Source organism: Scyliorhinus torazame, chromosome 5 (assembly GCF_047496885.1).
Source record: "Scyliorhinus torazame isolate Kashiwa2021f chromosome 5, sScyTor2.1, whole genome shotgun sequence".
NCBI classification, from domain to species: Eukaryota; Metazoa; Chordata; class Chondrichthyes; order Carcharhiniformes; family Scyliorhinidae; genus Scyliorhinus; species Scyliorhinus torazame.
This window is the reverse complement of record NC_092711.1, coordinates 85,618,296-85,645,095: the sequence shown is the minus strand read 5'-3', so window position 1 is coordinate 85,645,095 and position 26,800 is coordinate 85,618,296. Positions and strand designations below refer to the sequence as shown.

The 26,800-nt window shown below is 46.0% G+C and overlaps 1 gene segment (V, D, J or C); it reads left to right on the top strand.

The window, feature by feature from the left end:
• The first annotated feature begins 561 nt into the window (after positions 1-561).
• On the top strand, positions 562-26,800 carry LOC140418758 (Ig heavy chain C region, membrane-bound form-like). The segment is given in 8 exon segments: positions 562-578; positions 1,676-1,766; positions 17,539-17,838; positions 18,035-18,340; positions 19,194-19,502; positions 21,872-22,201; positions 26,106-26,233; positions 26,375-26,800. Coding segments are annotated over 7 exon segments (1,425 nt in total).

Here is a 26,800-nt window from a genome sequence, read left to right as displayed (position 1 = left end):
TCCCCCAAATGACCAGAAGGATGAGGTGGGCCATTTCTCTCAGTTTGTTGCTGACCTTCTTATCCCGTGAGTAGTTTTTATTGTCCAAGTCTCTCACTGTTACTGTCTCAGTGTTAGTCTCTCTCTGGAATGTTCCAGAGTCACCAATCATTTCACCAGCATTAATCCTCGGGCTTTTTGATATATTTTTACAGGTGTCCAGTCGGAGGTTGTGTTGACTCAGCCGGGGGCAGAGACCGGGCGTCCCGGAGGCTCCCTGAGACTGACTTGTAGAACCAGCGGCTTCGATCTCGGCAGCTACAATATGTACTGGATCCGCCAGGTCCCCGGACAGGGGTTGGAGTGGTTGGTATATTACTATAGTTCATCAGACAACAGCTACGCCCCAGCAATTAAAGATCGATTCACTGCGTCCAAAGACACTTCAAACAACATCTTCTCTTTGGCCATGACGAACCTGAAGACAGAAGACACCGCCATCTATTACTGTGCAGGAGACCACAGCGAGAGGAACCAGGGCTGGACCCGCACAAGAACAGCTCGAGAGCGAATTCAGCAACTTGCACCTTAACCTGAAGGTCAGTACTTGATTCAAATGTAATATTGATGTCAGTGATCAGAGTCAAAACACAAGCTGCTTCTTACATAACTGACACAGGGAAAATTAAACAGTAAAACCGAACAAACCAATCGATCTGAAAGTATTAGCTTCTGTCTGTTGATGTTTACTGTTAACAGTTTCAGTAATTACAGACCTGGATATACTCATCGTTGTATTATTTCTGATACTTGGAGAAAGTCTATTTGCATTGCGTTTTATGAACTGCTGTCTAAATTGTAAATTCGATCAGAAGTAATCGTCTATTTGAAGTGAATATTGAGCGGCAGGGCTGAACAGAGAGTGGGTGCAGTTTTTGTGCGGGTGTCTGTCACTGTGACTACAGTGGGTCACAGTGCTGTGCACAGCGACATCCTCACACAAAAACCTCAGTGAAAGAGTTTGTCCAAATTGGTGATCAGGGCCACAGCAGGATTGTCAACTTAAATGAGGCTTAAATAAAACACAATATTAGTTTGTGAAAAGGTACAACAATCTTCCACTTTATCTCTGTGGAACGACACGCTAAATGTGCCCAGAGGGTTTAAAAGTGTTCCGATCCTCTTTATAAATGTATTGACCAGGACAAGCTGAAATAACTCAGATTCGCTCTTGGAAGAGACAGAGTTAGTTTTTTGAACGCGCAGTGAAATTAAATCTCTGTATTTTACAGTTAACAGTCTGCCGCAGTATTTGACACGCTGTGTCTCACTGTGATAACTGGATCACAGCAGTTACTGTCAATACAAAAAGCCCCTCAGCACTAATTAACTGAGGCTGGCTCAGTGCTCGCTTTTACAATCCAACTTTATTTACAGTGAAGTATTATTCATATCCAGCATTGACAAAATGACAATAATTAATATGGAAATCTGTGACAATTATTCACTCGTTAGTTGGTGATTTCAAGAACATGATCATGTGTTACTCTGAAATATAAAACATTAGGGTCATTTCTGAACAGCAAGCGATCTCCACAAGTACAATTCTAGTTTAATGAAAATTTACCGTGCCTTTACCTTGTCTCTGGTTTGTGAATATTCAAAATAATGGTGGATTTCTGTCTATTTTGTGCAGGTCCGGTTATTGTACGGAGCTGCTCAGGGAATGTGACACTGTGACGCTATGGACTACTGGGGACAAGGCACCATGGTGACGGTGACTGCAGGTAAGAATCATTCAATTATTTATGAACTGTTTTACTTGAGTCTATGTTTTATTTATTTTTTCTATTTTAACTACGCATTCGTTCACTGAATTGCGGGTTTGCTGGATTCTGTATTGAGATTTTGTTGGAATGCTTTATGTGATTCAGCTGAAAAAGGAATTATTCTGTCTCTTGACAAAAGGTTCTGCTGAGGGATTCAGTCCCTGGTTGTTATGATTTGATGTTTATTTGCTGAGGATACTGTGGCTGGGTTACTTTAAATACCTAACGCCTGTTAAACAGTTTGGTATTTCTGCAATGTTTAATCTCGGTGACATCTGGTGGCTGCAGATTTTACCACCTCCTGCACAAGTGTTAGAAATCTACCCAATATTCACAAAATATGCTGAAGTATCTGTATCAATTTATTGAACACTTCCCGCGTATTGACAATGCTGATGATATTCTTCCATATTTCTGTTTGTTTTAATTGTTCATTCACTTGCTGAAAGGCGAATTTGGTGGGTTCTAGATATAAATTTTCTTGAAATGCTGTTTGATTCTATTGAAAGTGTTTGAAGAATTGAGCTGGTTCTCCATGAGACGAGTTTCAGCCTCTCGGTGATGTAATTTGATGTATTTCTGCTGAGGAGATTGTGTCTGGGTGATTTTGAATTAGTAAAATTTGTGAAACGATTCTGGCGTTTCTATATTCTTTAAACTCGGTGATATTGAGCGTTTCCATGTTTTGTAATTGAATGAAATAAGATACGTATTTGAAACTGTTTGGCACACGATTGTGGGTGGAAAACAGTTAGGATTTTAGAGTGTTTTTTAAAAGTGATGATTGCAGATTAAACTAAGCCACAGTTTAAAATGCTCTTTCCGAACATAATTTGTTACTGAAATCACAGTCTGGCTTTTCTTCAATGTTCCACCTTGGTAGGGTTGATGGATGCAGCTTTTATCTCTCCTGTCAACTGTTTAAATGCGTTTGAAATATGGTCCAACATGAATAAAATGTGGTAAAGTTTCAAAAATATTTTGCACATACCCCACATCCTCACAATGATGTTACTGTTGTTCTGTATTTCTATTTAGTTTGATAATTCATACATTTGGTGTCGAACTGGTTTGCTGGATTCGATATTCAGCTGTTTTTGAAATGTTACATTTGATTCTGTTGAATGTAGAATTGAGCTGCTTCTCAATGAAACGGGTTCAGTCCTTACAATGAGTTTTGGTGTTTTTGCTGCTGAGGAGATGGTGTGTCTGGGTGACTTTGAATAAGTACAATTTGTGAAGCGGTTTTCTGTTTCTACGTTGTCTCTGCATTGTTCAAACTGGGTGACATTGAGCAGTTACACGTTTTCTGGTTAAATGTAAAAAGGTTTGCGCGTTTGAATCTCCTTGAAACACAATTGTGGGGAGTAAACGCGTCAGGTTTCGAAAATAAAGAAAGGAATTAAAGATTTGATAGACATTTTTAAATTTTACCTACTGATTACTGATTAAACTAAACCATGGCGTCATTAAGAACGCAATTCGTTACTGCAGTCTGAAACTATTTAATTAAACCGTTTTCAAATTCGTGAGTAAAATTAATATGACAAACAATTATAATGCGGTATTATCACCATATTATCCAAATATATTTTCATATTAATATCATTAATCATCAATCTCCTTTCACAATTCTGCTGTGCTTTGTACACCATTAGCATGACCGGAAAAGTTTCTCGGCTGGGAATATTTTGTGATTATTTCTGAAACTGTTTTAATAATAACATATTGATTTTACAGCACTGTTCAGTTACAAAAGATATATTTGAATTATTTTTAATTTCTCTGATTTCGTTTGCAGTTACTTAAATATGAGTTTTATATTGCAGTTTGGCAATTTATTTACCCGGTTATTGTATTAATTATGTGCAGCAGCAAGAATATTATCTCTTCAATATTTGTAGTTGTCTCTAACCTAATCATAGAGTTTTCTCAGAGGCAGAAGTCGCTGACAGTGCAGGAATTATTCTTATGATTTTATTTAAATTGTAGGAATATTCATACTGCACAGTGCTGGAGATTGACAAGTAAAAGCTTGAAATTCAAAGAGATTAATTTAATTACAAAAGGAGAATATTAGCTTTGCAATAATAATAACATCGTGTCTCGCAGAGCTGTGCTGTACACAATATAACATTATAGAAATAAAACAAATTATACAATAGAAGAATAGATTATATCTGAGCCTCAAGCTCGTAAATTGAACAAGAACATTTCTCGATCATTTTCTCACCATGTTTCAGGGCTGTGGAGAATCTGACTGAACTGTTTTCATTAAGTTGTGCACTGATTAATTTGGATCTCCTTTTCTTCAGCAATATTTTCAATAATAAAGTTACTCGAATTGCCTGAATGATTAAATCTCAGAAACACTTTATTGATCACAAACTACCAAGGACTTTATTGTTTTATATATATATATATAGTTTCGAGTTACAACAGTTTATCAATTCGGGAATACCACTTTAACAAACAGATGAGATATTACACATGTCTGAATTATTCCATCCGATAATTTGAAGTTTAATATTTAATTAAATCCAAATTATTTATCAAATTTCAGGCAGGAGCAGGTTTTGAATTACAGAGAACCATGTTTTATTATTTATATTATAGAGTACAAATCAGCTGACAGGTCAACTAATTGACAATTGGCAATAACTTGCAATGCGACATTAGTACTAACTAATTCAACATAAATTAACTGCTACAATTGAGTAGCATACTGGTGTGTGATATCAAAGCTATTGGAGAATGGTTAATTGTACTGAAAATAATTTAGAAAACAATACATTTATTTGCTCCGGTTGAATAGGTGGCCCGCCTCCATTGTTTTGTTGATTGTATTTAATTAAGACATTGGATCAAATCAGGTCATCAGTTTCCAATGTGAATGTTTCCTGGTTTGTTTATTTCTTATCAAACACTGGATCTCTGTCACAGACATTAAACTCCCCTCAATCTGTTATATTTAATGGGTTCATTCTCAGTGAAAATATATTTTGCCCAGAAATGTCTGAAAGGCGAAGGGAGTTTGAAATTAATATGAGTTTAATTTCAAAGAGGTTATTAAATTTATTTTGTCGTAAGTTGACTATTTATCAATTAGAATCAAGCAGTTTGAATGATTCGTTCCCCTGTGTTTCAGAGTGAAATTTGACACACTAGGTACGCTCTCATCCGCACACTCTTTCTCCCTCACACACTCCCTCTCTCCCAGAAACCCGGACTATTCCTCAAACACACAGACACTCTCTCTCACAGAGACTCTCACATACACGATAGCTCTTCAAAAACACACAGTCTCTCACACACACACTCGGTCACACACACGCACTGCCTCACACATTCATTCTCTTACATACTCTCTGTCTCCAACTTTCTCTCTCTCCAACTCTCCCTCACACACCAACAGACTGTCACTCACTCTCTCACATACACAGGCACATTATCCCTCTCTCTCTTCACAGACAATCTCCCTCTCTCACACTCTCTCACAAACACACTCTCTCTTTCACGTTTTACCAATCTCACTCACATACACAATCATTCACAGACACACTCTCACACACATGCACTCTCGCACACATTATCTCTTGCACACACATGCCCTGTCACACACATCTCTCTCACACAAAAACCCTCTCTCACACATACACACTCTCACGCATACGCTCTCTCTCACACACTCTCTCTGACATGCATGGTCTCTCGTACGCACGCTCTCTCACACACATGCTCTCACACACACGCTCTCTCACACACACGCTCTCTCACACACACGCTCTCTCACACACACGCTCTCTCACACACGCTCTCTCACACACACGCTCTCTCACACACACGGCCTCTCGCACACACGGCCTCTCACACACACGGCCTCTCGCACACACATGCTCTCTTGTACACCTGCTCTCTCACACATATATCCTCTCTTGCATACATGCTCTCTCATTCACATGCGCTCTGATACTCACACTCTCTCGCACACACTCTCTCACTCACGTGCTCACTCACACTCATTCTCTCTTGCAGACACGCTCCCTGACACACAATCCCTCTCACTCACATGCTCTCTCATACACTTGCTCCCTCACATACATGCTCTCTCAAACACTCACTCTCTCACACACACACCCTCTCTCACTCACAAGCTCTCTCACAGACACGCTCTCTCATTCTCTCTTGCACTTACGCTCTCTGACACACATGCTCTCTCACACATGCTCTCTCACACTCATGCACTCACGCACACATGCTCTCTCACACACATGTTCTTTTGCACACATGCTGTCCCATGCACACATTCTCTCACGCACATGCTCTCTCGCACACATACTCTCACACATGTTCTGTTACACCCTCTCTCACACACATTCTCACACACATGCTCTCACACACGTGATCTCTCGCACACATGCTCTCTCACATACATGCTGTCTCACTCACATGCTTTGGTGCATACATGCTCTCTCACACATGCTCTCTTGTGAAAGCACTCTTTCACACACATGCTCTCACACACACAATTTTGCGCATACAGTCTCTCTCCTGTGCACACTATTTTGCTCCTCACACACACACACATCCACTCGCTCGCATAAATACACACAATCGCGCTCTCACACACAGATATTCTCTCACGCAGATATTCCCTCACACACAGATACACTCTCACACCCACACTCACACGTGTACTCTCTCTCTCCCACTCTCTTGATTCATCTCTTGCAGAAACACACACGCATTCACACACATGCATGCAGACACATGCATGGACACACTCACAGGCTCTCAGACACATACCCCCACACTCCCTCACACACACACACACTCAGATACGCACACACTTTCACATACACAGGTGAGAGCAACTGAACTAACATCAATAATAAAAATAATAATCTTTATTACTGTCACAAGTAGGCTTACATTAACACTGTAATGCAGTTACTGTGAAAGGCCCCTAGTCGCCACACTCTGGCGCCTGTTCGGGTACACAGAGGGAGAATTCAGAATGTCCAAACCACTAACAGGTCGTTTTTCAGGACTTGTGGGAGGAAAGCAGAGCCCCCAGAGAAAATCCACCCAGACACGGGGAGAACGTGCAGACTCCACACAGGCAATGACCCAAGTGGGAATCGAACCCGGTTCCCTGGTGCTGTGAAGCAACAGGGTTAACCACTGTGCAGCCGTGCCGCCAAATCAAGGCAGCATTGAAACGTGTGACCTCAAGCAACCCAACCAAAGAATGAATGGATGGGAATCAGGGGAAGAATCTCCGCTGGTTGGAGTCACAACCAGCACCAAGGTGGATGGATTCCATTGCTGGAGGCCAATCAGCTCAGTTCCAGGACATCACTGCGAGACTTCTTCAGGGCAGTGTCCAAGGTCCAGCCATCTTCAGCTTGTTCATCAATGACCTTCTTTCCATCATCAGGTCTGAACAGGGGTTGATGGCAGATGATTGCATCATGCTCAGCACAATTTGCAGCTGTACAGTCACTAAATAAACCTTTAAATAAAGCATCATGGAGGCTCTATCCGGTTCTGGCTGACAAGTGGTAAGTAACAGTCTAGTCACCCAATTGAAGGCAATGCCCACCTCCAGTAAGAACGGATCTAACCACCGCCCCTTGACATTCACTGGCATTACCATCATTGAATCCCCACTAACAACCTCCTGGGGATTAACATGGACCAGAAAGTGATCTGGACGAGTCATATAAATGTTGAGGCCAGAAGAACAGATCAAAGGTGAGGAATCCTGCGGTGAAAAACTCATCTGCTGACTCCCCAAAGCCTGTCCGCCATTTAAAGATCCGCTGCAGAAGCTCATCATGTCTCCCTAGACAGCACCTTCCAAACCCATGACAGCGGCCACCTGGACAAGGACAGCAGAGACATGGGAACACCACCAACTGGAAGTTCAATCCCAAGCCATTCAGCATCATGACTATAAAATATATCACCGTTCCTGCACTGCCGCTGGTTCAAAATCATGTAACTGACTCGGGGAAACAGCACATGGACGGCAATGGTTAAAGACGGAAGCTCGCCACATTCTCAAAGGCAATGAGGGATGGGAGATAAATGCTGGCCGAGCCAGGGACGCCTACATCACAAGAATGAATAAACACAACACACTCTCTCTGACACAATATGACAAGAATTTTACGGGCAGAAAAATCCCATTTACAAAATGAAAATCCGTTAAGTCGCAGGAATGTTCATTGTCCCAGTTCTAAATTGTTTTGTGGAAAATGAAATTACATCGGCATTAAAGCAGCTGCCCAGTGATCTACACTGCTGTCTGACTGTACACAGCCGGTGTTACTGAAAGTATTGAAGCAGCTGCCCAGTGATCTACACTGCTGTCTGACTGTACACAACCGGTGTAACTGAAAGTATTAAAGCAGCTGCCCAGTGATCTACACTGCTGTCTGACTGTACACATCCGGTGTTACTGAAAGTATTAAAGCAGCTGCCCAGTGATCTACACTGCTGTCTGACTTTACACAGCCGGTGTTACTGAAAGTATTAAAGCAGCTGCCCAGTGATCTACACTGCTGTCTGACTTTACACAGCCGGTGTTACTGAAAGTATTAAAGCAGCTGCCCAGGGATCTACACTGCTATCTGACTGTACACAGCCGGTGTTACTGAAAGTATTAAAGCAGCTGTCCAGTGATCTACACTGCTGTCTGACTTTACACAGCCGGTGTTACTGAAAGTATTAAAGCAGCTGCCCAGGGATCTACACTGCTATCTGACTGTACACAGCCGGTGTTACTGAAAGTATTAAAGCAGCTGCCCAGGGATCTACACTGCTATCTGACTGTACACAGCCGGTGTTACTGAAAGTATTAAAGCAGCTGTCCAGTGATCTACACTGCTGTCTGACTGTACACAGCCGGTGTTACTGAATGTATTAAAGCAGCTGTCCAGTGATCTACACTGCTGTCTGACTGTACACAGCCGGTGTTACTGAAAGTATTAAAGCAGCTGCCCAGTGATCTACACTGCTGTCTGACTTTACACAGCCGGTGTTACTGAAAGTATTAAAGCAGCTGCCCAGTGAGCTACATTGCTGTCTGACTGTACACAGCCGGTGTTACTGAAAGTATTAAAGCAGCTGTCCAGCGATCTACACTGCTGTCTGACTGTACACAGCCGGTGTTACTGAAAGTATTAAAGCAGCTGCCCAGTGATCTACACTGCTTTCTGACTGTACACAGCCGGTGTTACTGAAAGTATTAACGCAGCTGCCCAGTGATCTACACTGCTGTCTGACTGTACACAGCCGGTGTTACTGAAAGTATTGAAGCAGCTGCACAGTGATCTGCACTGCTGTCTGACTGTACACAGCCGATGTTACTGAAAGTATTAAAGCAGCTGCCCAGTGATGTACACTGCTGTCTCACTTTACACAGCCCATGTTACTGTAAGTATTAAAGCAGCTGCCCAGTGATCTACACTGCTGTCTGACTGTACACAGCCGGTGTTACTGAAAGTATTAAAGCAGCTGTCCAGTGATCTACACTGCTGTCTGACTGTACACAGCCGGTGTTACTGAAAGTATTAAAGCAGCTGTCCAGTGATCTACACTGCTGTCTGACTGTACACAGCCGGTGTTACTGAAAGTATTAAAGCAGCTGTCCAGTGATCTACACTGCTGTCTGACTGTACGCAGCCGGTGTTACTGAAAGTATTAAAGCAGCTGTCCAGTGATCTACACTGCTGTCTGACTGTACGCAGCCGGTGTTACTGAAAGTATTAAAGCAGCTGTCCAGTGATCTACACTGCTGTCTGACTGTACGCAGCCGGTGTTACTGAAAGTATTAAAGCAGCTGTCCAGTGATCTACACTGCTGTCTGACTGTACACAGCCGGTGTTACTGAAAGTATTAAAGCAGCTGTCCAGTGATCTACACTGCTGTCTGACTGTACGCAGCCGGTGTTACTGAAAGTATTAAAGCAGCTGTCCAGTGATCTACACTGCTGTCTGACTGTACGCAGCCGGTGTTACTGAAAGTATTAAAGCAGCTGTCCAGTGATCTACACTGCTGTCTGACTGTACGCAGCCGGTGTTACTGAAAGTATTAAAGCAGCTGTCCAGTGATCTACACTGCTGTCTGACTGTACACAGCCGGTGTTACTGAAAGTATTAAAGCAGCTGTCCAGTGATCTACACTGCTGTCTGACTGTACACAGCCGGTGTTACTGAAAGTATTAAAGCAGCTGCTCAGTGATCTACACTGCTGTCTGACTGTACACAGCCGGTGTTACTGAAAGTATTAAAGCAGCTGTCCAGTGATCTACACTGCTGTCTGACTGTACACAGCTGGTGTAACTGAAAGTATTAAAGCAGCTGTCCAGTGATCTACACTGCTGTCTGACTTTACACAGCCGGTGTTACTGAAAGTATTAAAGCAGCTGCCCAGTGATCTACACTGCTGTCTGACTGTACACAGCCGGTGTTACTGAAAGCTGATCAATGTGGAGAATCAGGACAGGATCGATGGAGAGGAAGAGGAGGAGGTGGGGGTGGTGGACCCGATTGGAGGATCCCGCAGCTCGGCTGTGGACAACAGGCAACAGAAAGCTGAGCCTGAGCGGAAATTCGTCCCAAGAAACATCGTCCCAATGGGCTGGGAGCACCTGGGAATGATCACTCACCCACACTCACTCACGTACCCTCACTCACCATTCTCACCATCACTCATTGACCCTCACTCAACCATCCTCAATGATACACCTTTCCTTAACCACCCTCACACGCAGACTCACACTCCCACCTTCATTCACCTACCGTCATTCACCCCCCTGACACACTCTCACTGACCCGCCCTCACTCTCACACCCTCACACACACACTCACACATCCTCATTCAGCAACACTCACTGTCATTGACTCACCCATAGACGCCCAACCTAACTCTCACCCTCACTCACACACTCTCACACACTCATCCTCAAACACCCACCCATCCTTCCCCCCCCCTCATTCAGGCTCTCACCCTCACTCAGCCACCCACCCATACTCACTCCCCCACCTCACACACTCTCACTCACCCACCCTCACTCTCACACCCTCACACACACACTCACACATCCTCATTCAGCAACACTCACTGTCATTGACTCACCCTTAGACGCCCAAACTAACTCTCACCCTCACTCACACACTCTCACTCACTCCTCCTCAAACACCCACCCATACTCACTCCCCCACCTCACACACTCTCACTCACCCACCCTCACTCTCACACCCTCACACACACACTCACACATCCTCATTCAGCAACACTCACTGTCATTGACTCACCCTTAGACGCCCAAACTAACTCTCACCCTCACTCAGCCACCCACCCACACTCATTCGCCCACCCTCACTACCCTCACCCACCCATCCACACCCACCCTCACTCCCCCTCATTCAGGCTCTCACCCTCACTCAGTCATTCACACACCCCCACTCACCCGCCCTCACAAGCCCTCATTCTGTAAACCACCCTCACACACCCTCACTCCCCCACCCTCACTCACCCACCCTCCCTGACACACTCTCATTCACACACCCTCACACACCCTCCCCACCCTCACTCACCCACCCTCCCTGACACACTCTCACTCACCCACCCTCACACACCTCACTCCCCCACCCTCATTCTGTAAACCACCCTCACACACCCTCACTCCCACCCTTACTCACCACTCACTCACTCACCCACCACCACTCACCCACCCACCCTCACTCACCCACCCTCACTCACACGCCTCACACACTCTCACTCACACGCCTCGCACACTCTCACTCACCCACCTCAGCTCACCAACCTCCCTGACACATTCTCACTCACCCACCGTCACTCTCACCCTCACACACACTCACTCACCCACCCTCACACACTCTCATTCAGTAAACTACCGTCACTCACTCATCCTCAAACACCTACGTATCCTCACTCACCCTCATTCAGGCGCTCACACTCGCTCACTCTCCCACCCACACTCACGTTCACTCACTCACCTACCCTCACTCAGCCACCCTCCCTGACACACCCTCACTCACCCACCCTCACTTACCCACCCTCCCTGACACACTCTCACTCACCCACCCTCCCTGACACACTCTCACTCACCCACCCTCACTCAATCGTCCCTCAACCATCCTCACTCATTCACCCTCACTCACCCACGCTCACTGACTCCCCCCTCATTCATTCACCCACTCCATTCACTCACCAGCAGTCGACCCCCTGACTCACTCACCCTCATTCACTCACCCTCACTCACCCACCCTCACTCACTCACCCTCACTCACTGACCCTCGCTCACTCACCTTCACTGACTCTCACTACACAACCTCACTCACCCAGCGTCACTCATTCTCTGCGTCTCACTCACTCTCCCTCACACACCCTTCATTCGTCCTCGGTGACATACCTACCCTCAGTCAGTCACCCCTGATCCGCCACTTATCAACATTCATACATCCTCAATCACCCAACTCACTCACCCTCACTCAGTTACTCACTAACCCACACTCACTCTCCTACCCTCACTCAGTTACTCACTAACCCACACTCACTCTCCTACCCTCACTCAGTTACTCACTCACCCACACTCACTCTCCTACCCTCACTCAGTTACTCACCCACACTCGCTCTCCTACTCTCACTCAGTTACTCACTCACCTGCACTCACTCTCCCACCCTCACTCAGTTACTCACTCACCCACACTCACTCGCCTACCCTCACTCAGTTACTCACCCACACTCGCTCTCCTACCCTCACTCAGTTACTCACTAACCCACACTCGCTCTCCTACCCTCACTCAGTTACTCACTCGCCCACACTCACTCTCCTACCCTCACTCAGTTACTCACTCATCCACACTCACTCTCCTACCCTCACTCGGTTACTCACTCACCCACACTCACTCTCCTACCCTCACTCGGTTACTCACTCACCCACACTCACTCTCCTACCCTCACTCAGTTACTCACCCACACTCGCTCTCCTACTCTCACTCAGTTACTCACTCACCTGCACTCACTCTCCTACCCTCACTCAGTTACTCACTCATCCACACTCACTCTCCTACCCTCACTCGGTTACTCACTCACCCACACTCGCTCTCCTACTCTCACTCAGTTACTCACTCACCTGCACTCACTCTCCTACCCTCACTCAGTTACTCACTCACCCACACTCACTCTCCTACCCTCACTCAGTTACTCACTCACCCACACTCAGTCTCCTACCCTCACTCAGTTACTCACTCACCCACACTGACTCTCCTACCCTCACTCAGTTACTCACTCATCCTCTCTCACTCATGCCCAGGAAATGGGCAAGGGAGCGGCTGCAACGAGAGAGGAATGGAGAACTGGAGCGAAACTGATGACGAGTGGCGCCCGAATGTGGCTGCATGACACGGGACTGCCGGGAGCCGGGGAAAGTGCAGAGAGCCGGGGAAAGACTCCGGAGCCGAGAGAAAGCGCCGAGGCGGTGGAAAAGAACAAAAAGGCGGCGAAAAGGCAGAGTTGGGAGGAAAGCATCGAGATGCAGGGGAAAGGACAGAAATGTAGGGGAATAGACCGAGATGCAGCGGAACACACAGAGTCGTAGAAAAGGACAAAGAGTTGGCAAGAAGTGGAGAGAGCAAGGGAAAGGTGCAGAGAGCAGGATGGGGGTGGGGGTGCGAGGGGCGGGGGGGGGGTGGCGAGTGCGGGGAGCCGGGGGAACTGCAGAGAGCCAAGGGGGGAGGGGGGTGCAGGGTACCGGGGGAACTGCAGAGAGCCGGGGGCGGGGGATGAGGGGGGGGGGGGCGGGTAGTGCAGGGAGCCGCGGGGGGGGGGGGGGGAGGTGCAGGGAGCCGGGGGAAGGTGCAGAGAGCCGGGGGCTGTGCAGAGAGCCGGGGGAAGACGCAGAGAGCCGGGGAAAGAGGCAGGGAGCCGGGGAAAGAGGCAGGGAGCCGGGGAAAGACGCAGAGAGCCGGGGAAAGATGCAGGGAGCCGGGGAAAGATGCAGGGAGTAGGGTGAAGGAGCACAGAGCCGGGGGAAGTGCAGAGAGCCGGAAGAAAGTCCATGGAGTGGGCGATAAGCGATAAGAATCGGGGTAAAGCGCACAGTGCTGGCGAAAACCTCAAAAAGCCCGCACAAAGATCCAGGAACCGGGAAAAGCACAAAGAACTGGGAAAAGTGCAGCACACCTGGGCAAAGCACTAAAGAGCAGGAAGAAAATGCAGAGTCGAGAGAAAGTGCAGAGATGCGGAGGAAAGCGCAGAGAGCCGTGGAAAAGAGCAGAGAGCTAAACGAAAGTGAAGGGACCAGGAGAAAGGTGCAGAGATCCAGCGGGAACCGCAGAGAGATGGGGGACGCACAGGGAGCGCGGGGCGGGGTGCGGGGGGATTGCAGACAGCCCGGTCTCAGTGACAGGCGGAATGTGGAGTTAACACCACAATCAGCACAGCCAGGAGCTTATTGATTGGGGGAGGAGGCTCGACCGGCTGAATGGCCGACTCCCTCATGATCCTAAAATGAGAGACTATTGCAATTACTCAAATGTAAAACCTTATTGTAATTATATAAATGTGCATTCCGAAGGTATTTTTGAAGCAAAGACACTACTCTCTGGTTTGGGGAATGGGGGTAGTGAAATGGAGAGAGGAGGGCGGGGGGGGGGGGGGGGGGGGATCAGTCAGTTTGAACAAAGGGAATTTCCCAAATTGCAAAGATACAAATGAAGAGACAACATTTTTAACACAAATTGATTGTGACGTACACAGCTCAGTGAGCTGGATTGTGGCGTACACAGCTCAGTTAGCTGGATTGTGACGTACACAGCTCAGTTAGCTGGATTGTGACGTACACAGCTCAGTTAGCTGGATTGTGACATACACAGCTCAGTTAGCTGGATTGTGACGTACACAGCTCAGTTAGCTGGATTGTGACGTACACAGCTCAGTTAGCTGGATTGTGACGTACGCAGCTCAGTGAGCTGGATTGTGTCGTACACAGCTCCGTTAGCTGGATTGTGACGTGTGCAGCTCAGAGAGCTGGATTGTGATGTACACAGCTCAGTTAGCTGGAGTGTGATGTACACAGCTCAGCTAGCTGGATTGTGACGTACACAGTTAGCTGGAGTGTGACGTACACAGCTCAGCTAGCTGGATTGTGACGTACGCAGCTCAGTTAGCTGGACTGTGGCGTACACAGCTCAGTTAGCTGGAGTGTGACGTACACAGCTCAGCTAGCTGGATTGTGACATACACAGTTCAGTTAGCTGGATTGTGATGTACACAGCTCAGCTAGCTGGATTGTGACGTACACAGCTCAGTTAGCTGGAGTGTGACGTACACAGCTCAGCTAGCTGGATTGTGACGTACACAGCTCAGTTAGCTGGAGTGTGACGTACACAGCTCAGCTAGCTGGATTGTGACGTACGCAGCTCAGTTAGCTGGACTGTGGCGTACACAGCTCAGTTAGCTGGAGTGTGACGTACACAGCTCAGCTAGCTGGATTGTGACGTACGCAGCTCAGTTAGCTGGACTGTGGCGTACACAGCTCAGTTAGCTGGAGAGTGGCGTACACAGCTCAGCTAGCTGGATTGTGACGTACACAGCTCAGTTAGCTGGATTGTGACATGGACAGCTCAGTTAGCTGGATTGTGACGTATACAGCTCAGTTAGTTGGATTGTGACGTACACAGCTCAGTTAGCTGGATTGTGATGTACACAGCTCAGTTAGCTGGATTGTGACGTACACAGCTCAGTGAGCTGGATTGTGACGTACACAGCTCAGTTAGCTGGATTGTGACGTCCACAGCTCAGTTAGCTGGATTGTGACGTACACAGCTCAGTGAGCTGGATTGTGACGTACACAGCTCAGATAGCTGGATTGTGAAGTACACAGCTCTGTTAGCTGCATTGTGACGTACACAGCTCAGTTAGCTGAATTGTGACATACACAGCTCAGTTAGCTGGATTGTGACATACACAGCTCAGTTAGCTGGATTGTGACGTATACAACTTTGTTAGCTGGAGTGTGACGTACACAGCTCAGCTAGCTGGATTGTGACGTACGCAGCTCAGTTAGCTGGACTGTGGCGTACACAGCTCAGTTAGCTGGAGTGTGACGTACACAGCTCAGCTAGCTGGATTGTGACATACACAGCTCAGTTAGCTGGATTGTGATGTACACAGCTCAGCTAGCTGGATTGAGACGTACACAGCTCAGTTAGCTGGAGTGTGACGTACACAGCTCAGCTAGCTGGATTGTGACGTACACAGCTCAGTTAGCTGGTGTGTGACGTACACAGCTCAGCTAGCTGGATTGTGACGTACGCAGCTCAGTTAGCTGGACTGTGGCGTACACAGCTCAGTTAGCTGGAGTGTGACGTACACAGCTCAGCTAGCTGGATTGTGACGTACGCAGCTCAGTTAGCTGGACTGTGGCGTACACAGCTCAGTTAGCTGGAGTGTGACGTACACAGCTCAGCTAGCTGGATTGTGACGTACACAGCTCAGATAGCTGGATTGTGAAGTACACAGCTCTGTTAGCTGCATTGTGACGTACGCAGCTCCGTTAGCTGGATTGTGACGTACACAGCTCAGTTAGCTGGATTGTGACGTATACAGCTCAGTTAGTTGGATTGTGACGTACACAGCTCAGTTAGCTGGATTGTGATGTACACAGCTCAGTTAGCTGGATTGTGACGTCCACAGCTCAGTTAGCTGGATTGTGACGTACACAGCTCAGTGAGCTGGATTGTGATGTACACAGCTCAGTTAGCTGGATTGTGACGTACACAGCTCAGATAGCTGGATTGTGAAGTACACAGCTCTGTTAGCTGCATTGTGACGTACGCAGCTCAGTGAGCTGGATTGTGACGTATACAGCTCAGTTAGCTGAATTGTGACATACACAGCTCAGTTAGCTGGATTGTGACATACACAGCTCAGTTAGCTGGATTGTGACGTATACAGCTTTGTTAGCTGGATTGTGACATACACAGCTCAGTTAGCTGGATTGTGACGTACACATCTCAGTTAGCTGGATTGTGACGTCCACAGCTCAGTTAGCTGGATTGTGACGTACTTAGCTCAGTCAGCTGGATTGTGACGTACACAGCTCAGTTAGCTGGATTGTGACGTACTCAGCTCAGTTAGCTGGATTGTGACGTACAAAGCTCAGTTAGCTGGATTGTGACGTACACAACTCAGTTAGCTGGACGGCTGGTTTGTGATGAAGAGCGATCCCAACAGCGCGGATTCAATTGTTGTACCGGCTGAGGATATTCATAAAGACCCCCATTCTCAACCTTGCCCCTCGCCTGAGGTGTGGTAACCCTCAGGTTAAATCACCACGAGTCAGCTCTCAGAAGGAAAGGGCAGTCTCCGGGACTATGGTGACATTTCTATTTTATTTTACATGGTAGCTGAAATAATGGGGGAAACCCTCTGCTCCTCTCCTTCAATCCAATGACAGTTACACCATTCAGGCGGCATCAAATGTTATTTTTTTTGTATGTGTTCGAAACGGAGAAAGGGATGCAAAGAGATGGCGATTCTCAAATCATAGAACTAATAGACGCTGAAATATGGATGTAACAGTTAATGAGAACATGTTAGGATAAATGCATCGTCACATTTTGATGTGCTTGGTAACTTATAGATCACAAATAACAGAGTCTAACTTGTTGAATGGGCCATTCTTTCCCAGCAACACCGTCTCCGCCCACTCTCTACAGCCTGGTCTCCTCCTGTCAGCAAAACAACAACGACGGCTCCGTGACCTACGGCTGTTTAGCGATGGATTACTCCCCAGAAATCACCAGCCTTACCTGGAAGAAAAATGGGCAGCTGATCACCACTGGAGTTAAGAAATACCCGTCAGTGAGAAACAAGAAGGGAACCTACACCCTGAGCAGCCAGCTAACCATCACCGAGTCAGAGGGGGGATGCAGCGAAATCAGCTGTGAGGTTCGACACAGCGGCTCAGACAAGAGCATTGGAATGAAATGTAAGTGTTGTGGAATCTGTGAGAAACAGATGTTTTGATTACTTTATTTACATCTTTGGTCATAACACATTTATGGTTCTCTGCATAGTTCTGATTCCTGCGAGAAATAGTGACCACAGAGAAACTGTTCAAATATAATTAGTCATTTTATTCGTTACATCTTCTTCAAGAAATGTCTCACTTGTGTTTCTTGAAGGCGGAGTCAACACTCCAAATGTTCTCCTCACCGTGAGTTCCAATGAAGAAATCTCAAGCAAGAAATTTGCAACCATGGTCTGTTCAATCAACGATTTCCATCCAAAGTCAATGACGGTGATGTGGCTGAAGAATGGACAAGCCATGGGTTCAGGATTTGACACCTCGCCCCCCTGTGAAGTGAACGGGAACTTCTCGGCGAGCAGTCGGCTGACAGTCTCCGCTGGGGAATGGTTCAGCAAAGCGGTCTATACCTGCCAGGTCACTCACCAAGGAGTCACACAAAGTCAAAACATCACCGCCTCTGGTAAGAGACTCAAACAGGGGAAACAATAAATCATCCTGCACTCTGATGTTAATCCAAATCAGGAATTTACTGAAGTTAGTGCAAAGCACAGAACAACTTCTAATTTACTGCCATGTAGTTTGTGTTTCATTCTGATGTAAGAGCTGCATGAGGGTTGCTTATCATTCACGATTTTATGAATATGGAAATAACTGTATCCCTATAATTTGAAGTAATTTAGTGAGTGAGGTGAATGAATGACATGAAAATCGCTTATTGTCACAAGTAGGCTTCAAATGAGGTTACTGTGAAAAGCCCCTAGTCGCCACATTCCGGCGCCTGTTCAGGGAGGCTGGTATGGGAATTGGTCCCGCACTGGTGGCCTGCCTTGGTCTGCTTTAAAAGCCAGCGATTTAGCCCCGTGCTAAACCAGCCCCTGGTGGACTTGATACCAGCTTTATCCTGAGACAGCTGATTATATTTGAGTCAGTGGGTGTCTCAAACACTTAACTGATAACAGCTCTGGGGGAAAGTGTTGGAAAGTTCATCCAACCTATTTATGGATCAACCGCTAGTACTTCGTTCCTGAGATCAGGAATGGAATATTTGTATTGGGAATGCTGAAATGCTGATTCGTTAGAATGATATCGGGGCTGACTGTATTTCACAATGAGAATAGTTTTCACAAAGCAAACTGGTTTTCCATTGCATATAGAAGATTAAAGGCGGTCTTTAGAGGTTGATGTTTCGAAGTTGATTATTTAGAGGTTGATGTTTCGAGGTTGATTTATTCCCATTTAGAGTTCAGGCTGAATACTGCTGTCCTGATTCTGAAGATAAAACTTGGGTTGATTTCCACTTTTTTCATTCGCAGATCCTTCCGGTTGCACTGTTGCCTCAGTAACAATACTGCCACCACCAATAGAACAGGTCTTACTGGAGGCGACTGTAACCTTAACCTGCGTCATTTCGAATGCTCCTTATGGAGTCAACGTGTCCTGGAGTGAAGCAAAGAAGCCGCTGAAATCAGAGATTGCCGACCAGCCTGGGGCAGATACTGAGAGTGTGGTCAGCAAATTAAACATCTCGACACAAGCCTGGCTGAGTGGGGCTGTGTTTGACTGTGTGGCGAGCCACCAGGACCTGCCAACTCCTTTAAGAATTTCAATCCACAAAAAAATAGGTGAGCGGTGAGACTGAAGCAATAAGTGAGGCATTGTGTCTATTTCTAGTGTCAGTGCAGCGGTCAGTGTTTAGCATTCAGTGTATTTATGGTCCATTCGGATTGGTAATTCCACTAACTAAATACTCTGGGCGTTTAGTGTTTAAGGGGGAAATTGATAAGCAGATGAATGGGCAATGAATTAAATGTAGTGATATTGGGTTTAGATGGAGCGAGACTATAGACCACAAGACCTAAGAGCAGATGTAGGCCATTGGGCCCATCAACACCGGTCCAGCCTTCAGTGAGATCATGACTGATCTGCTGTGATAATCTTCAACTCCTCTTTCCCGCCTTATCCACAAATCTCTTGATGCCTTTACTGATTGAAAATATGTCTCTCTCAACCTTGAACATACTGAACAACCCAGAATCTACGCCCCTGGGTTAAATAATTCCACAGCTTCACTACTCAGATAGGTGGAGGGGCAGGTAGTATGGAGGAGGTGGGGAGGCTGCAGAAAGATTTAGACAGTTTAGGTGAGTGGTCCAAGAAATGGCTGATGAAATTCAACGTGGGCAAGTGCGAGGTCTTGCACTTTGGGAAAAAGAATCGAGGCATGGACTATTTTCTAAACGGTGACAAAATTCATAATGCTGAAGTGCAAAGGGACTTGGGAGTCCTAGTCCAGGATTCTCTAAAGGTAAACTTGCAGGTTGAGTCCTTAATTAAGAAAGCAAATGCAATGTTGTCATTCATCGCAAGAGGCTTGGAATATAAAAGCAGGGATGTACTTCTGAAGCTTTATAAAGCATTAGTTAGGCCCCATTTAGAATACTGTGAGCAATTTTGGGCCCCACACCTCAGGAAGGACATACTGGCACTGGAGCGGGTCCAGCGGAGATTCACACGGATGATCCCAGGAATGGTAGGCCTAACATACGATGAACGTCTGAGGATCCTGGGATTATATTCATTGGAGTTTAGGAGGTTGAGGGGAGATGTAATAGAAACTTACAAGATAATGAATGGCTTAGATAGGGTGGACGTAGGGAAGTTGTTTCCATTAACAGGGGAGACTTGGACCCGGGGGCACAGCCTTAGAATAAAAGGGAGTCACTTTAGAACAGAGATGAGGAGAAATGTCTTCAGCCAGAGAGTGGTGGGTCTGTGGAATTCATTGCCACAGAGGGCAGTGGAGGCCGGGACGTTGAGTGTCTTCAAGACAGAAGTTGATAAATTCTTGATTTCTCGAGGAATTAAGGGCTACGGAGAGAGAGCGGGTAAATGGAGTTGAAATCAGCCATGATTGAATGGTGGAGTGGACTCGATGGGCCGAATGGCCTTACTTCCGATCCTATGTCTTATGGTCTTATGGTCTTACTCTCTGAGAGAGGAAATTCCACCTCATCTCGGTCTGAAATGGGCGAACCCTTACATTGTGATCCTGCGCTCTGGTCCTAGACACTCCCACAGGGGAAAACAACCACTCAGCGTCTATCCTACCAAGGTCCCTGAGAATCTTTCATGTCTCGATTAAGCCGCCTTCATTCTTCTAAACTCCAATAAGTACAACCCAGCAAAGTTACCCTCAGCTGCTAAGAAAATCCCTCCACACTCAGGATCAACCTCGTGATCCTTCTCTGGACTGCCTTCAAAACCAATCTGTCTTCCTTAGATAAGGGCACCGAGACTATTCAAAGTATACCAGGTGTCGACTAACTAGTGCCTTGTATAGTTTTAACCAGACTTCCCCATGTTTATATTCTATTTCCTTTGAAATAAATGTCAACATTCCCTGTAGAACTTGCTTTGTGTGGTTTCTGCACGAGGACCCTCAATTCCCCCGTTACTTCAGCTTTCTCCAGTCTTTCTCCATCTAAATTTGTCAGGCATGATTTACCCTTCAAGAGGCCGCGCTGACTCTGTTGATTATATTGAGTATTTCTAAATGCTCAGCGATTGGATCCGTTATAATGGACTCGAACCGTCTCCCACTGACAGATGTTAAGGTCACTGGCCTATAGTTACCTGTTTTTGTCTCCCTCCCTTTTGAATAAGGGTGTTACATTGGCAGTTTTACAATCCTCTGGGAGTAAGGTGGGAGGAGCCTGGAGTGGAGCTTATACACCAGCACAGAACAGTCGGGCCGAATGGCCTGTTTCCCTGCTGTACACTTTCTGAAACTTTCGAATTCAACTTCCGTAAATTCTCAGGGTAAAGGATTGTGTCCACCTCAGCTCCGAGCTGGGAAACCGGACAGATCCCAAACTGGGAAATGGAAACCTTTAAAATCCAACACAAAACACATTTCTCTCACATCTAACCCGCGGTTCCATTGTCTCCGGAATTCCCCATTTTATTTACATTTATTGTACATTTTCTGCAGATCCCAATCCGCGGGAACCGTCCGTCTCTGTCCTCCTGCCCTCGGCTGAAGACGTCTCCGCTCAGAGATTCGTCTCCCTCAGCTGCTTAGTGAGAGGTTTCTCCCCCCGAGAGATCTTCGTCAAGTGGACCGTCAATGACAAGCCGGTGAATCCCGGGAACTACAAGAACACCGAGGTGATGGCGGAGAACGGCAATAGCTCCTTCTTCATGTACAGCCTGTTATCCATTGCAGCGGAGGAGTGGGCCAGCGGCGCTTCTTACTCCTGTGTGGTGGGACATGAAGCCATCCCCTTGAAGATCATCAACAGAACGGTTGATAAATCCAGCGGTAAACCCAGTTTTGTGAACATTTCCCTCGCTCTGATGGACACCGTTAATTCATGTCAATGAGAATCTGTCAATTGCACCTCTAACTAAATTAAAAATAATAAAGGTTTTTTTCCTCCAATTGTGATTTAAATGTACAGCCGCTTAATTAATGGAGCTTCGACTTTGCTGATATTAGATCTGTTCAAGGAGACCAAGATTTCTACAGGTCCCAGCCCCAGGTCAGATACAACCAGAGCTCCCAGCTCAGATACACCCTGGGTTGGAGACAGAGTAAAATTCATTCATTGCAGGATTCACAAAATATATTCATTGACTTTCTTCCCGCTGAGGAGAAATCGGACACTTTCCCATTTCAGACAGACAAACACATCACATTTAGATCTCGGTGTTCCTGCTTCTCCCATTGCCCATCCCTTTAAAATTGATGTCAGCTTAAAATTGCTACATCACACCCACTGGGAACTGAATTGATAATCAAACAGAAACAAGGACCAACAATCACCCATCACGGAGAGGGGAAAGGGAAATGTTTAATCCATTATATCTCCACCTCTCCTACAAAATCAGGAGGAGGGGCGTTAGTTAATCCACTGTCCCCCCACGACCCCAACAGTGACAGGAGGAGGGGCATTAGTTAATGTACTCTACTGCCACTTCCTCAAAAGAGAGAGGAAGGGGCATAAATTAATCCACTGCAACCACACTTCCCAAAACAGAGAGGGGGAGGGGTTATAGTTAATCCACTGCATCCCCACTTCTCCAACAGAGAGTGGGGAATGGACGTTCGCTAATGCCCTGCACCCCAACTCCCTAACAAAGAGGAAGGGACTTAGTGAACCCACTATACCCCTCACTTCCACACCAAAGCATGGGGGGCAGTAGTTAATCCGGTGTATCACCACGCCCCAACAAATAGTGGGAGAGGAGCATTAATTAACCCTGTACCCCCACTTTCCCACCAAAGAGCTGGGGCATTAGTTAATTCACTGTACAGCCGCTTCCAACAAAGAGAGGGGGAGGGCCTAAATAAATGCACTGTCCGCCCACTTCCCCAACAGAGAGAGAGGGATGGGCATTATAAACCCATTTTACCTCCACTTTCCCGACCAAAAGAGGAGGAAGGTGATGAGTGAACTCTCTGTATCTCCACCTCTTTAGCAGGGGGAACCCAAAGAGAATTTGTTCAGCTGGCCAGAGAGGGAGAGACTATTAAATCACTATCCACCTACTCCCCAAGCAGGGAATTTGGGAGTGGATGTGTCTCTACACTAAGGACTCAGTTACTGACATTACAAGATGGCTTGTAGCTTACTGGCTGAAGATTTTAAAAGCCCATCATGCTAAAGATGTTCTTAAACTATCTATTCATGCAACATAATTTTCTTCAGCACCCTTGTTCCTCTTATCCATATGCGACAACTGATTTCCCAAAATCCAAATCCAGACTGGTGATTAAATTCTGCCTGGGTTTTCGCTGTTCTCTCCTGAGACACTTCCTTGTATTTTTGCATTAGGTCAATGATGTCAGCTTGCAACTCACAGAAAACACATTTATAAGCAGAAAGTTCAACATATTCGACATCGGTACCAATAATACCCACAACCGGCAAAGCTACAGGCAGCTGATACAAATACACAGACAGATAAAGACACAAACACTGAACATACAGGCACATGTACACACACCCACAACCATATACATGAGCACACAGACACAAACACACACATATATGTACACATAGAAACACATGCATACATATACACATAAATGAACAAAAATTTACAAACAGGCACATAAACACAAACAAGCACACGTTTATGTACACAGAGACACTCGTGGACACACACGCACAAATCCACACACACAGGCCGGCATGCACAAACATGCACATACATCCACATGTCCACACAGATACACAAATATGCAAACACAAACATATAAAACCATACACGCAGACTGACACAAGAATATGAAACACAACTGTGAGCAATAACATATACATAATAGTAAAAATAATGTTTATTGTCACAAGTAGGCTTACATTAACACTGCAAGAAGTTACTGTGAAAAACCCCTAGTCGCCACACTCTTGGCGCCTTTTCGGGTACACAGAGGGAGAATTCAGAATGTCCAAATTACCTCACAAGCACATCTTTCGGGACTTGTGGGAAGAAACCGGAGCACCGGACGAAACCCACACGGACACAGGGAGAACGAGCAGACTCCGCACAGACAGGAACCCAAGCCAGAAATCGAACCTGGGACTCTGGCGCTGTGAAGCAACAGTGCTAACCACTGTACTACCGTGCCGCCCACAATCGCACAATTTCACAATGACAGAAATATTTCCATTAAAACAGAGACAATAATCCACATTAACACACTAATGGGCACACGTAGTCACATATTAACAGATTCGTACATACGCTCATACAAACACACATGAATACACACGGAGGCGTCAATACACAGCAATAGATAGTTATAAACAAACATCAAAGCACAAATAGCACTGCTGCCTCACAGCGCCATAAACCCGGGTTCAATTCCATCCTCAGGTGATTGTCCGTGCTGAGTTTCCACACTCTCCTGTGTCCGTGTTTCCTCCGCGTGCTCCAGTTTCCTCCCACAGTCCAAAGATGTGCAGGTTAGGTGGATTAGCCACTCTATATCACCCCTTCGCTCCCAAAACGTTAGGTGGTGTTACGAGGTTCTGGGGATAGGGCAGGGCGTGCACCGTGCACCTCGGTAGGGTGTTCTTTCGAAGGGTCGGTGCAGACTCAATAGGCCGAATGGCCTCGTTCTCCACTGTAGGGATTATATGATGATGATTCTATGATGAAATACACGCATTGACACACACACACACACACACACAAACGCATTTATCCAGGCACAAACATTAAGACACTGGCATGCATGTTGAACGCAAAAAGACACATTAACACATATATTACTAGACAGGAAAGTATAAACACATATTAACACAGGCAATAATATATAAACATAGATTTCAACACATATACATACAATATATCACTCATATATACACATTGACAGAAGACAAACAAAGTTCCGGTTTGGGCCACTGTCTGTGCGGAGTCTGCACATCCTCCCCGTGTGTGCGTGGGTTTCCTCCGGGTGCTCCGGTTTCCTCCCACAGTCCAAAGATGTGCAGGTTAGGTGGATTGGCCATGATAAATTGCCCTTAGTGTCCAAAATTGCCCTGAGTGTTGGGTGGGGTTACTGGGTTATGGGGATAGGGTAGAGGTGTTGACCTTGGGTAGGGTGCTCTTTCCATGAGCCAGTGCAGACTCGATGGGCCGAATGGCCTCCTTCTGCACTGTAAATTCTATGAAAAAAAAAAAATTCACACACAGGCGCTGACACACAAATACACAGACCAATACTCATTGACACGATGAACACACAGTGAACCTACACAGACATCTGGACACACAACAGAGGAGTAAATCAAAACACGGAATTTCGCATCGACACAGACACAAAAGCTAAGGAACAAACAGAAACGTCAGGCAATGGCGGCACGGTGGCATAGTGGTTAGCGCTGCTGCCTCACGCCACCATGGACCTGGGGTTGATCCCGCTCCTGGGTCCCTGTCCCAGTGGAGTTTTCACATTCTCCCCATGACCCGTGGGTCTCACCCCGACAACCCAAAGATGTGCAGGGTAGGTGGATTGGCCATGCTAAATTGCCCCTTAATTAGAAAAAAAAAGTTAAAGACATCAATTTCTGAGTGTCATGAACTCAACAGGAGATATGCAATGGAAATATATTAAAGAATGAATTAGCAGCGGGAGAAAATGAAACGAGAATATTAAAAATAAATCGTGGATTAATAAACAATCTAATTATATTTATTTGGCTCTATCCTCATAGATACCACAGAGCACACCTGGACTGAAGACGATGAGGATGATAACGGGAACATCTGGACAACCGCTTCCACATTCATCACCCTGTTCTTCCTGAGCATTTCCTACAGCGCTGCAGTCACTCTGGTGAAGGTGAGAAGATTCAATCCACTCACACTTCAAACTGACAGAAGCCGTTTAAAAAAATCTATAAATGTTTGATTGATTAAAAACTCTAACATCAATGTCCCAGATCATAAACATCTGCTTCATCATTTTCTCTCTCTTTTACAGATCAAGTGATCGGTTGACGTTCGGACGCTGTAGATTTTCCTCAGCTGTTTATTATGATCTCTGTGTGACACAAATACAATATCTCCTCTTGGTGACTCTAACAGTAAAATCTTCTCAGTTTATTATTCTGCATCTGTAACTGAGACAATCTTGGACAGTATTTCTGTTTCCCAGTTTGAAATGTACGAGATAATTTTGGCTGTAATGTAATTGTAGCTAATAATTTCCCTCAATATCTAAGTAAAGTAATTTATCTCGTTCCTTACTCATAACTTTGGCCTTCCCTTTATATTGAGCTCCTGTTCTCTCTTTCTGGTGCCTGTTACAGTTGTACATACATTTGGCAGCTCAGAGGGTATGTGTTCTGTTCTCACTGTGACCCTCAATCGTTATGTTTCCTTTCGTCAACTTCAAAATAAACTTTTG